The following is a 13,316-nucleotide window of genomic DNA, read 5'->3' as shown; positions in this document are numbered from 1 at the left end:
GTATAATAAAAAAGGCTGTAGATGTGTTACTTGGTATAAAACTTCAGTCATTGGCTCCTCTGTTTAATTTTAAAACTTGATTTCTTCTCTTTTCTATTCTCAGCGTAAGGCCCAACATCTTCCTGGGTACATGTGAGGGGTCCACGCAGTATAAGAAGTGGTACTATGAGATGATGGTGGATTATGTGGAACCCTTTGTGACGGCACAGGCTTCCCACCTGCGTGTGGGCTGGGCCATGACTGAGGGCTATAGCCCCTACCCTGGAGGAGGAGAAGGCTGGGGAGGCAATGGTGTGGGAGATGACCTCTACTCTTATGGTTTTGATGGACTCTATCTGTGGTCAGGTACGATCATTCCCATCACTTTTTTGCAGAGGTTTTTACCCTGATGATATATGTTTTGTTTCATGACTTCTCATTCTGCTCTGTTGTTCAGGTACAGTGCCCCGCCAGGTGGCTTCACCCAGTGCCCACACCCTGGCTGCTGATGATGTCGTCAGTTGTTGTCTGGATCTGAGCGTGCCCAGTATCTCCTTCCGAATTAATGGCCACCCAGTTCAGGGCATGTTTGAGAACTTCAATGTGGATGGTCTTTTCTTCCCTGTCATCAGTTTCTCTGCTGGAGTCAAGTAAGTGCAAAATAAAATTACTTGTAGTACAACACTAGTTGTACACTAGTTGTATTAAGTAATGTAATAGTGCAATGATGTAGGCATAGACTAATTTAATATATTCTGAGAAGGTTGTAATACAGAATGGTGAAGAAAATCAAGTAATCACTCAATTAAGATTTAATCACACAAGTTTTAATTAGTCCTTTATCCCTCAGTTATCTCTCACAGTCTTTTATTCCATAAGAGATTTGACCGCTGCTGTGTGTAATGATCCTTCACATTGCTGAGATTGAGATTTATGCTGAGCTTAATGATGAAGGCAGGGAGGGAAACACAGAAATGAAATCAGTATTTTCTTTATGAGGCTTATAAAGATCAAAGCACTGTTTCTATAAAGGATATTAGTAGTATATAAAGACCTAAACATAGATAAAGGCTGACTCTGTTTCTCTTACCTCAGGGCTCGGTTCCTCCTTGGTGGACGTCATGGAGACTTCAAGTTTATGCCCCCACCTGGCTATGCCCCATGCTATGAGGCTCTTCTACCAAGAGAGCGGATGCGTATTGAACCCATTAAGGAGTACAAGCATGACTTCAATGGTGTCCGCAATCTGCTGGGCCCCACCATGTCCCTCACTCACACCTCCTTCACTCCCTGCCCCGTGGACACTGTTCAGGTACAAAACTAAAACCTAAAATCAGTCTTCATCATCATGTCATAAAAGCATGTGTTACTGTACTGCATGTAAATTTCTTTTTGTTTGCGAACCTCCCTGTATAGATTGTGTTACCACCCCACTTGGAGCGTATCCGAGAGAAGCTGGCAGAGAACATTCACGAGCTCTGGGCTGTGACTCGTATTGAGCAGGGCTGGACCTATGGGACTGTGAGTATAGAGTCAGCAATGCTACAGCAATACTGTACCAAAGAAACACTAATGTCAGAAAAATATTTCAACATATATAGTATATATCTGACTGGAATTATTAAGAGGAATTAGAAGTATACGAATAAGAACTAATTAACACACAATGTAAACTCAACCCTGTTGTTAAACATACATTTATTTGTTTTGCTAGTTAGTAATGCAGTGTTACCTTCCTTCACAGTTCAGGGATGACAACAAGAAACTTCATCCTTGTCTGGTGGACTTCCAGAGTCTTCCCGAACCAGAGAGGAACTACAACCTGCAGATGTCTGGCGAGACTCTCAAGTGAGTTAGCAATCGTAAATATGTAGAGGCTGTGAAATGAGTGGAGGATTCTTATGTTGTTAGACACCTTTGGTGATGCCTGTGCCTTTGTATCTATTAGAACTCTCCTGGCACTGGGTTGCCATGTTGGTATGGGTGACGAGAAGGCAGAGGAGAATCTCAAGAAGATCAAGCTGCCCAAGACGTATGGCGACAAATATAATTCTGACTCTGTAAACTTACTTTTTACATTATATATCTCAATCTAAACATGGTCTTTGGCCTCTTCTCTAGCTATGTGATGAGCAATGGATACAAGCCTGCCCCTCTTGATCTCAGCCATGTCAAACTAACGCCAAACCAGAACCAGCTTGTGGAAAAACTGGCAGAAAATGGTCATAATGTTTGGGCGAGGGACAGAGTACGGCAAGGATGGACCTACAGTATTGTGCAGGTAACCACTTTCTATCCACCTTTTCCAATACTTGGTTTTTAATTTTTTGGAAAAGTTTGGAGAGTTTAATTAATTTATTATAATTTCTAATTTAATAAAGTATCTGTCTTGTCCATGTCTATTAATACATGTATAATCCATCAGAGGCTAAGTCAAGTTGATTTCTTGTAACAAATAAACTGTACAAGTTGTCACACCTTTTGTATTCTGTTACACTTCTCAGGACATCTTAATTAAGCGAAACCCTCGTCTGGTACCTTACAACCTGCTAGACGAGAGAACTAAGAAAACAAACCGAGACAGTGTTAATAACGCTGTCCGCACTCTCATTGGCTATGGCTACAACATTGAGCCTCCTGACCAGGAGAGCAGTAAGTCAGTCTACCTCATGCTAAAATGTGTTGAATGTCATACAGTTTATCTATTATTTATCCTCACTCACAGAATCTCCAATTTCTACATCCTCCTTTATCTTCTATTTGATCTTTTTCCTGCAGCTGGCCATGGCCTTGAGAACACCCGTGGGGACAAGGTACGAATCTTCAGAGCAGAGAAGTCGTATGCTATCACCCAAGGGAAATGGTACTTTGAGTTTGAGGCAGTGACCACGGGGGAGATGAGAGTGGGCTGGGCACGTCCCAATGTCCGCTCTGACACTGAACTGGGAGCAGATGAACTGGCCTATGTCTTCAATGGCAATAAGGTCAGTCACTTTAGGTTCACCTCAGTTAAATAAATATAATTTAAGTTTGGTAAAATCAAATAATTGTCTTGGAAGAGGTCTATGTTTTAAGATAATCTATTGATGCAACCCTTTCCAGGCCCAAAGATGGCATATTGGCAATGAACCATTCGGTCGCCAGTGGCAGTCCGGCGATGTGGTTGGTTGTATGATTGACTTGACTGAGATGAACATCATGTTTACACTCAACGGAGAAATGTTGATCAGTGACTCTGGCTCAGAGATGGCTTTCAAAGACATTGAAATTGGAGAAGGTAAGAATAAAAAGTCAGACACATCCCTTGACAAAAAACATTTTTTGGCATAAATTGTTTAATTTTTTTATCAAAACTACATTAAAACAATTTAAAAAGATTTTTACAAATTACTGTAATGTGGCTTTACCCATCAGGTTTTATCCCAGTGTGTGCCCTGGGCCTGTCCCAGGTTGGAAGGCTTAATCTTGGTCAGAATGTCAGCAGCCTGCGTTACTTTGCCATCTGTGGCCTGCAGGAAGGATTTGAACCTTTTGCCATCAATATGAAGAGAGACATTACCATGTGGTTTAGTAAAAGTTTACCCCAGTTCGTGCCTGTACCTACTGATCACAATCATATTGAGGTAACTACTCTTGTAATTGTTATCAAAGTTAGAACTTACAGAAGTGCAGTCAATAAGTGTGAAGTTGTATAAATATATAAGTATTCTTTTCCAGGTCTCTCGTGTGGATGGGACTGTCGACAGTGCCCCCTGTCTGAAGCTGACTCATAAGACCTTTGGCTCACAGAATGCCAATACTGATATGATGTTTCTCAGACTGAGCATGCCAGTCCAGTTTCACGAGACCTTCAAGGTCCCAGCAGGCACCACCCCTCTCACCCGTGCTCTCACCATCCCCGAGGAAGAAGTGGTAGTAGTGGAACCGGACTCAGAGTTTGAAGTTCTGAAAAAGTCTGCTAGCCGCAAAGAGCAGGAGGAAGAGAAGAAGGAACCATCTGTACCCAAAGAGGTCTCAATGGAAAATGAGAAAGACACTATGTCAGAAAAGGGAAAGAAAAAAGGGTAAGTGTGGCAGAGTGTTAAATATGCAGTAATTTACGTTACGTGAGTGGTCCATCTTTCAACAACTAGACCCCTAGTCTAGACTTTACCTCTTTTATCCTTAGTTTACTTTTTAAAAAAATGTTTTTGACACATGTAGTTCACTGAAGTTAAATTATGTAGATTCAGTGTACTTCATCGGTATATAACAGCACTGAGCAAAGTTGGTTTGTACAACCTTAGCCTATGGTCTGTACTGTATTTACAGTATGTTATCTTCTGTACACACTAGATTTTTCTCTAAGGCTAAAAAGGCTGCCATGACGCCTCTTGCTCCTCCTCCGGCCCCTCCAACAGTGCCACGTTTGGTGGAAGATGTGGTCCCCGATGACAGAGATGATCCAGAGATAATCCAAAATACCACCACTGTAAGCTCAACATTATTAAACTTTGTTTTCTACTAATGCTAGATTTAATGCATGTGTCGCTAGTTTAGGAACAATCCATGGCCCAGGCTGGTATGAGTCAGCCGTGTCATATTTAGTCTATATTTAATCCACTATTGCTCCTTTTAGGTGTTTTGCTCAGATGTTTTTTCTTGTTGCTTCTTATTTCCTTCCTTCTTATTTTTTCTGTTTTTAGTATTACTATTCTGTGAGGATCTTTGCTGGACAGGAGCCCTCTGGGGTGTGGATTGGCTGGGTCACTCCTGACTACCACCAGTATGATCCAACCTTTGACCTCTCCAAAGTACGCAATGTCACTGTTACTGTGGGTGATGATAAAGGCAACATATACAACAGGTTAGTCTTTCCCATTTGTATGTTATATTTTATATACCAGAGCATTACAAGTTGTGTTTTAGCATTTTATTTTGATGTTTTTGTTAGTTCTTTTATTTTGGTTTAAGACATAAATAATATGATTTAGGCTACCTGTTTTAATCACCTGCTGGTAGGAGTAAGGACAAACAGCAGAGGTAACTAACAAAGATATATTGTTCTCACTTATATATTTAATGCTGGGTAAGCTAATTATACCTCAAGAGGAAAGGATGCATTACTCCTTGCAACACCTCCCAATTTTCAATACTTGGTCCACTTTTTTTACCCATTTATGTTTCTATTGAATGCAAAAAATATACACCGGTTTGCTGATATCACCCAGATTTATTTACCTAAAAGGTTCAATAGCGATTTAAACACAGTAACAGTATTTCAAAACTACATCCAGGATAGAAAAAAAAGAATTTAACTAAGTAAGAGTTTGTGGATTTTCGCTGTTGTTTGTTATTTTCCATTACACTTGGATCAACTTCTTTAGTGTTTCAGCTGCCATGTTAAAAAAACAAGTTTAGTTGAGACAAGTGTGAACATAGCAGTGTGTTTGCTGTTTGCTGCAGTATGAAGCACAGCAACTGTTACATGGTGTGGGGAGGGGACCTGGTCAGCACTCAACAGACACGCTTCAGCCAGGAGGACATGGTGGTTGGCTGCCTGGTTGATCTGGCAACAGGTCTCATGACCTTTACAGCCAATGGAAAAGAGATTAACACCTTCTACCAGGTAAGGAAAGGAAATCACACATTATGGATTTCATGTGTATATTTATCTTTTTCAATACTCTGGATGTTACAGTGGAGCTTTAAAACCAGAGGGATTTTGTTTCAGGTGGAGCCCAACACCAAACTGTTCCCTGCTGTCTTCGTTCAGCCAACCAATCAGAACTTGGTGCAGCTGGAGCTGGGCAAACTCAAGGTCAGAAACTACTTTTGCTCAGCGATCCCCAAAGTGATTCCCGAAAAAAATGCTTTCCTAGTTGTCTTGTTGTCATCTATTTCTTTTCTCCTTTTAAATGTAATTATCTACTTTTCTTTCTGTGATTACATAAACCTCCCCTCCTTTGTCTATGTTGTATCAGAACATCATGCCCATCTCGGCAGCCATGTTCCACAGCGAGCGTAAGAATCCAGTCCCACAATGTCCTCCCAGACTGGAAGTCCAGATGCTGACACCAGTTATCTGGAGCCGTATGCCCAATCACTTCCTCAACCCAGAGGTGGGCAAAGTGAATGAGCGTCTGGGCTGGATGGTGGAGTGTACTGAACCTCTCATTATGATGGCCCTGCATATCCCAGAGGAGAACAGGTCAGAGACAGTAGCTCCAGCCGACCATCTACAGTTCCAATAGAAATGTATTTCAAGCAGATTTAAAACATTAAAATACAATTTATCACTGGAATCAATTGTAATTACAGTCTCCTGTCAAATTGTGGGGAGAAAGTTGTTATAAAATTACATTACAACATATTCTAATTTTGATATTTGTCTCTTCAGTGCTAACCTTTGATTGACCTTTAGGTCTGTTTTTTTCTCAGGTGTATTGATATCCTAGAGCTGTCAGAACGCCAGGATCTGATGAAGTTCCACTACCATACCCTCATGCTCTACTGTGCTGTGTGTGCACTTGGCAACAACCGAGTTGCTCATGCCCTATGCAGCCACGTGGATGAATCCCAGCTTTTCTATGCCATTGAGAACACCTACCTACCTGGACCTCTGCGCAGTGGCTTCTATGACCTACTCATCAGCATCCACTTGGAGTCTGCCAAACGGGCACGTCTGGGCACCAATAGAGAGTTTATTGTCCCCATGACTGAAGAGACTCTCAGTATTAAGCTCTACCCCGATGCAAAGAAGGCCCATTCTCTCCCTGGCGTTGGCCTCACCACCTGCTTACGACCCAAGCTGCATTTCTCATCCATTAACTTTGTTGGCACAGACCCTGATCTGTTCACCCTTAGTCCCATCTTCCCTCTACAGGTATGAACCAAGAGACAGGTATTAGTGCAAAAATATAATAACATTGGATAACAGTTGCCTCACTTTTGTCTTTTCCACACAGGAGCTGAAGACCAGGGCGATCAGTATGTTAACAGAGGCTGTGCTGGATGGTAGCCAGGCCATGAGGGATCCCGTAGGAGGCAGTGTGGAATTCCATTTTGTCCCAATCCTAAAGCTCATCAGTACACTGCTCATCATGGGCATCTTCAATGATGAAGACACCATGCACATCCTCAAAATGATCGATCCCAATGTTTTCAGTGGCAAGGAAGAACAAGAAGAAGAGGGAGAGAAAGCTGAGGAGAGTGGAACTCCTGAAGGAGAAAGTGAAGAGGCAAAGGAAGAGGATGAAGAAGAGGCAGCAGAGCTTGAGGATGAAGGGGTCGGAGAGGAGGAAGAAGAGGAGGTGAAAGATCTGGTGAAAGCAGAGGAAGAGGCTGAACCTAAGGAGGAAGGAGAAGCGGGGGAGAAGGAGGAGGGAGAGGATAAAGGAGGAAAAGTGGATGGAGAGAAAGCAGAAGAGGAGAAGGAGGCAGCAGCAGTTGAGGCAGAAGCAAAGGACGAGGAGGAGGGTTTGGAGGAAGGACTACTCCAGATGAAGCTGCCAGAGTCTGTAAAACTGCAGGTTAGGCTGATATTTAAACACTATCTGTCTATAGAATTGATGATTTAAAACACAGGATTCATAAATTTCACATATTGTCTTTGCCCTCAGATGTGCACACTCCTGCAGTACTTCTGCGACTGTGAGCTGCGACACAGAGTGGAAGGCATCGTGGCCTATTCAGACAACTTTGTCCAAGGGGTTCAGAACAACCAGCGAGTTCGCTACAACCTGTTAATGAGGGCCTTCACCATGACAGCAGCTGAGACTGCACGCAAGACTCGCGAGTTCCGTTCACCACCACAAGACCAGGTACTCATTATTTTAACCATAAACAGTCTTCAGACCCAGATGTGGGTTATGGTGGTTTTGAGTTAGATTGAGGTAATTTTCCCTCTGTGATTTATATGTTCCCACCTAAATTTGTGTGTAAATGAGAAATGACACAGAAATTAGGTTGTTCCACCTGTAGGTTAGGTTATGAATATTTGTTTTGATGTTACATTATCTGTTATGGAGAACAGAGTTAACAAAGTAACTGCAAAAAACAACATAAGAAACCCCAGGGGGTTTATGAAAATTAATCATATAAAATCAGAGGGAGGAAAATAAACAAAATATTCTGATGGGGTTGTCTTATTGTGCTCCTCTTCAAGGTTCTTTTGCTGACCCACTTTAAGCATGGTCAAGATGATGACGACTGTCCAGTGCCTGAGGAGGTGCGGGAAACCCTAGCAGAGTTCCACAATGACCTGTTGCTTCACTGTGGTACGAAGTTCTTAAAAAATTCAGTTTATGTTTTACTCTAAAGGTGTGACTGGCTCTTTATGGTTTTTAAAATTATATTCTGGTTTTTGAGGCCCTCTTCCCATTTTGCACATAGGTATACATATTGAGCATGAGGAAGAAGAGCAGGAGGTGGACACCTCACTCAGGGGCAGACTCCTCAGTCTGGTGGATAAGATCAAGAACTTGCGTAAGAAGAATGAAGAGGAAAAGCCAGAGGTTGAAGAGGAGACAAAGCCCAGTAAGATCATCAACCAGATTACCTGTTAAATATCTGGAGGACAGATTGGCAAATTAGAACCAGGCTACACGAGTAAGAGTAATATAATATAATCAACACTGTCTGGGTCCTCTTTACCAAGGCACTCTTCAGGAACTGATCTCCCACACCATGATCCACTGGGCCCAGGAGTCGTTCATCCAGAACCCTGAGCTTGTGCGTCTGATGTTCAGCCTGCTCCACAGGCAGTATGATGGCCTGGGCGAGCTGATCCGAGCGCTGCCCAAAGCTTACGCCATAAACGCGGTGTCTGTCCAGGACACAATGGATCTACTTGAGTGCTTGGGACAGATACGTTCGCTGCTTATAGTCCAGATGGGCCCAGAAGAGGAGCGGCTCATGATCCAGAGCATCGGGTCAGTGAGGGGTTGACACAGTGTGCACTGCAACATTTGTAGATAAGAGAAAGATACGAGCTGATGTATCAGATGTATGATCTGTGATTGTTGTCTGATGTGTCTGTGTATCTTTCAGCAACATCATGAACAACAAGGTTTTCTACCAACACCCCAATCTGATGAGAGCTCTTGGAATGCATGAGACTGTCATGGAGGTGATGGTCAATGTGTTGGGTGGAGGAGGAGACTCTAAGGTAAGGTGATAATTTTTAGTTTGAAGTTGTTTGGTTGATCTATCTTATTAAGACTAATCTGTACATTTTTTGAATACATTGTTTTGTTGTTGGAGTTATACTGTACACACTGTACTACTTACCACAGTAAACAGAAAGTCTTTTTACCTTTCATCTTTTTACCTTGTTTATTTAGGAGATTCGATTCCCTCAAGTGGTGACCAACTGCTGTCGTTTCCTTTGTTACTTCTGTCGTATCAGTCGACAGAACCAGCGCTCTATGTTTGACCATCTGAGTTACCTGCTACAGAACAGTGGCATTGGCTTAGGTCAGTGGCAGACATCTACAACACTGTACATTTTTTAAATTTTTTTATTTCAAAAGCAAAAGTCAAAACTAAACTCTCTGTTGCCGTTTTACATTTGCAGGCATGCGTGGTTCCACACCTCTGGATGTGGCTGCTGCTTCCTGCATTGACAACAACGAGTTGGCCTTGGCTTTGCAAGAGCAGGACCTAGAAATGGTTTGGGAAATTTAAAAATTAGCAATAAAGAAATGCACATAAAGGGCCCACTGGACTTGTTCTAATGTCTTTTGTTCTTTGTCTTTTGTTCTTCACTTGAATGGTGATGTAGGTGGTGACTTACTTGGCAGGCTGTGGACTGCAAATGTGTCCAATCCTCCTGTCTAAGGGCTATCCTGACATTGGCTGGAACCCGGGTGGTGGAGAGAGATACCTGGATTTCCTCCGCTTTGCTGTGTTTGTCAATGGTTAGCAGCTACATACAGTGGTAAATTCTCTAGTGTTTAGTTTTCATTCATTTTTACTAACATTCACCACTCTGCTGCTCACAGGAGAGAGTGTGGAGGAGAACGCCAATGTTGTGGTCCGCTTGCTTATCCGTCGGCCTGAGTGCTTTGGTCCAGCCCTAAGAGGAGAGGGGGGGAATGGTTTGTTGGCTGCCATGGAAGAAGCCATCAAGATCTCAGAGGATCCAGCCAGGGATGGGCCCACTGTCAAAAAAGACAGACGTTTTATGTAAGTAATAATGTAGTAAATGAAAGATTTGTGTTGGAGAATTTGTGTTTACTAAATTTCATGAAGCTCCACTGTTTGATTCTACAAAACTACTTAGACAAATGACTTAATCACCCATGTTGTGTTTTATGTTTTAAAGCTATACTTGACACAGACATCTATTAAAAAAAGATAATTTCTTGATTGGTAGGTTTGGTGGAGAGGAACAACATGAGGAGAACCGTGTACATCTGGGAAATGCCATCATGTCTTTCTACTCAGCCCTTATTGATCTGTTGGGTCGCTGTGCCCCAGAGATGCATGTGAGTAGAAGACAATTTTGTACAATATAGAATCTCTTAAGCCTCTTCAAGCAGGGGTCCCTTAAGTGGTTGATGAACAGAGTTTCTTACAGTTTGTTATAAATGTTCATATTTACAGCTGATTCAAGCAGGAAAGGGTGAAGCTTTAAGAATCAGGGCCATCCTGAGGTCACTGGTGCCCATTGAGGACCTGGTGGGTGTCATCAGCTTGCCTGTGCAGATTCCTGCCTATGGCAAAGGTTAGCTACAACGTTGGAATCATGCATGAACATACTGTGTCAGTGTACATAATTTTAACATATTTAGGCATTTTCCTGTATATATGATTTCTTCTGTCCAAACCACAGACGGTCAGATTGTTGAGCCCAAGATGTCAGCCAGTTTTGTGCCAGACCACAAGGCATCCATGGTACTGTTCCTTGATAGAGTTTATGGTATTGATAATCAGGACTTCTTGCTTCACGTGCTGGAGGTTGGCTTCCTGCCTGATATGAGAGCTGCAGCTTCTCTTGACACGGTGAGAAGGAAAAAAAACAAAAGACAAGTAAAACAACAAGAGAAACGTCACTGCAAGTCTGGATGTCCGTGTGATTTACTGCCCGTGCCTCTTCACAATATTAGGCTCATTATGAATAATCTATTTTTCTCATTGTAGGTGGCATTCAGTACAACTGAAATGGCCTTGGCACTGAACCGCTATCTCTGTTCAGCTGTTCTGCCTCTGCTCACCAAGTGTGCCCCACTGTTTGCTGGGACAGATCACCGAGCCATCATGATTGACTCCATGCTCCACACCATCTATCGTTTGTCCCGTGGTCGAGCCCTTACCAAGGCTCAGAGGGATGTCATTGAGGAGTGTCTCATGTCACTCTGCAAGTCAGTACTAAAACCCAACCAGTATCTTGAGATCCATAATGTCTTAATAAGAGAGACCAAACTAGGATGGCAAAATCAAATAGTCTTGTATCAGTGGAGCCCCAGAATAAAATATAAGCTCTGAATCGGAATTAATTAATAATAATCTTCACAGGTACCTTCGACCCTCCATGTTGCAGCATCTGCTTAGACGGCTGGTATTTGATGTGCCCATCCTCAATGAATATGCAAAGATGCCTCTCAAGTTGTTGACCAATCACTACGAGCGCTGTTGGAAGTATTACTGCCTGCCTAATGGATGGGCTAATTTTGGGGTGACCTCAGAAGAGGAGCTGCATCTTTCTCGTAAACTCTTTTGGGGAATTTTTGAATCTTTGGCACACAAGGTGAGAGAAATCTCTTAGTATCCTGCTACAGTTTAACAGGGTCAATGCTTTTACCATTAGTAATTTCTCTGATGTCATCCAATCTCCAGAAATTTGATGCAGAGCTATTCAAGATTGCCATGCCCTGCCTCTGTGCCATAGCAGGAGCCATCCCTCCTGACTATGTGGATGCCAGCTACTCCTCTCACACTGAGAAAAAGGCTTCTGTAGATGCTGAAGGCAATTTTGATCCCAAACCAGTAGAGACCACAAAGTGAGTTTCAGATCTACTTAAAAGTTTACAGCAATCAAAACTTGTACAGTATGAAATATTAAATGTGTCTTCATTCGTATTCATAGCACCATCATCCCAGAAAGGCTAGATGCCTTCATCAACAAGTATGCAGAGCACACTCATGACAAATGGGCCTTTGAAAAGGTCAGTTCTGAAAAATATCTGCTATAAATCAAATAAATATTTATTATTTGAAATTACTGTAATGACTGACTCACTTGTTAAATCAACCTTCAGATTCAGAACAACTGGACCTACGGAGAAGTGTTAGATGAGAATGCTAAGACTCACCCAATGCTCCGACCATACAAAACATTTTCTGAAAAGGTAATAATTTGTCACCTTCTGTCTACTCCTACTCCTAGCAGTGATATTTTTTATTTGTTTTAATGTGCTTTAAAATTTAAGTTCTTTTTTTTCCCTGTTTCCTAGGACAAGGAGATCTATCGTTGGCCCATCAAGGAATCCATCAAAGCCATGCTGGCATGGGAGTGGACCTTGGAGAAAGCCAGAGATGGGGAGGGAGAAATCGAGAAAAAGGCCACTGCCCCCACCACACGCAAGATCTCCCAAACGGCTCAGGTACAGAAGAGATGAGTGGAAAAACATCATGAAACATGATTATTCCTGTGTTGCACATTTGGAAGACTGTAGAAATGCTTCCTACATAAGGGTACACAGAAGACTTGATGGATCTCTTACTGTCTAGAATGACTCCTTTGATGTTATTAAGCACTAAAGCGTTGAAGCGCTACTCTTTTCATGGGTACCTCATGGAATGCTCTAGAGGTCCATAAACCTCGATGGAAAGTTACTGTTCTACAATATATTGTGTACTTTCTGTCTTTAGGCTACTTATGATCCCAGTCACGGCTACAACCCTCAGCCAGTAGACATCGCAGGAATGGCTCTGTCCAGGGAGTTGCAGGTAAGTATTTTTCTCTTTCGTATCACTGTGAGGTATTGTATTATGGTGGCATGGTTATCAGGAGCCTGAAGAAATTATTTACTTACCCCCTATGTGCAGTCTATGGCTGAGCAGCTGGCTGAGAACTACCACAACACCTGGGGCAGGAAGAAGAAGTTGGAACTACAGTCTAAAGGTTATAATAGTTTCTATTATACATCATTAAGTTTGTAGTTTCCAGTCTTTGGTTTCAAAAAATGATTTGTGTTCCTCTTAGGTGGTGGCACCCATCCTCTGCTTGTGCCTTATGACACCCTGACGGCTAAGGAGAAGGCTAGGGACAGGGAGAAGGCCCAGGACCTGCTCAAGTTCCTCCAGCTCAATGGATATGCTGTAACTAGGTAGACAGGATATGCCACTGTTTC

The 13,316-nt window shown here is 42.4% G+C and overlaps 1 protein-coding gene across 13 annotated transcripts in view; it reads left to right on the top strand.

Annotated features, from left to right (window-relative positions):
• Nucleotides 1-13,316, top strand: part of ryr1b (ryanodine receptor 1b (skeletal)) — a 58,627-nt gene that overhangs the window by 20,892 nt on the left and 24,419 nt on the right. For all 13 annotated transcript variants that reach the window (XM_026364515.1, XM_026364475.1, XM_026364464.1 and 10 more), the window contains 40 exons: nt 104-345; nt 437-629; nt 1,075-1,291; nt 1,396-1,500; nt 1,724-1,827; nt 1,928-2,011; nt 2,101-2,260; nt 2,484-2,631; nt 2,758-2,963; nt 3,082-3,256; nt 3,394-3,602; nt 3,697-4,043; nt 4,315-4,450; nt 4,665-4,825; nt 5,425-5,587; nt 5,693-5,779; nt 5,943-6,169; nt 6,400-6,844; nt 6,927-7,490; nt 7,581-7,781; nt 8,126-8,237; nt 8,353-8,496; nt 8,618-8,891; nt 9,010-9,127; nt 9,303-9,435; nt 9,536-9,630; nt 9,743-9,878; nt 9,963-10,146; nt 10,337-10,448; nt 10,567-10,687; nt 10,796-10,965; nt 11,104-11,324; nt 11,479-11,710; nt 11,800-11,963; nt 12,050-12,128; nt 12,222-12,311; nt 12,417-12,566; nt 12,835-12,912; nt 13,012-13,087; nt 13,169-13,292. In XM_026364515.1, the coding sequence (XP_026220300.1) occupies nt 104-345; nt 437-629; nt 1,075-1,291; nt 1,396-1,500; nt 1,724-1,827; nt 1,928-2,011; nt 2,101-2,260; nt 2,484-2,631; nt 2,758-2,963; nt 3,082-3,256; nt 3,394-3,602; nt 3,697-4,043; nt 4,315-4,450; nt 4,665-4,825; nt 5,425-5,587; nt 5,693-5,779; nt 5,943-6,169; nt 6,400-6,844; nt 6,927-7,490; nt 7,581-7,781; nt 8,126-8,237; nt 8,353-8,496; nt 8,618-8,891; nt 9,010-9,127; nt 9,303-9,435; nt 9,536-9,630; nt 9,743-9,878; nt 9,963-10,146; nt 10,337-10,448; nt 10,567-10,687; nt 10,796-10,965; nt 11,104-11,324; nt 11,479-11,710; nt 11,800-11,963; nt 12,050-12,128; nt 12,222-12,311; nt 12,417-12,566; nt 12,835-12,912; nt 13,012-13,087; nt 13,169-13,292 (6,987 nt within the window). The remainder of the gene's footprint in view (nt 1-103; nt 346-436; nt 630-1,074; nt 1,292-1,395; nt 1,501-1,723; nt 1,828-1,927; nt 2,012-2,100; nt 2,261-2,483; nt 2,632-2,757; nt 2,964-3,081; nt 3,257-3,393; nt 3,603-3,696; nt 4,044-4,314; nt 4,451-4,664; nt 4,826-5,424; nt 5,588-5,692; nt 5,780-5,942; nt 6,170-6,399; nt 6,845-6,926; nt 7,491-7,580; nt 7,782-8,125; nt 8,238-8,352; nt 8,497-8,617; nt 8,892-9,009; nt 9,128-9,302; nt 9,436-9,535; nt 9,631-9,742; nt 9,879-9,962; nt 10,147-10,336; nt 10,449-10,566; nt 10,688-10,795; nt 10,966-11,103; nt 11,325-11,478; nt 11,711-11,799; nt 11,964-12,049; nt 12,129-12,221; nt 12,312-12,416; nt 12,567-12,834; nt 12,913-13,011; nt 13,088-13,168; nt 13,293-13,316) is intronic.

Source organism: Anabas testudineus, chromosome 13 (genome assembly GCF_900324465.2).
Source record: "Anabas testudineus chromosome 13, fAnaTes1.2, whole genome shotgun sequence".
NCBI lineage: Eukaryota > Metazoa > Chordata > Actinopteri > Anabantiformes > Anabantidae > Anabas > Anabas testudineus.
This window is presented reverse-complemented; position numbering and strand designations above follow the sequence as displayed.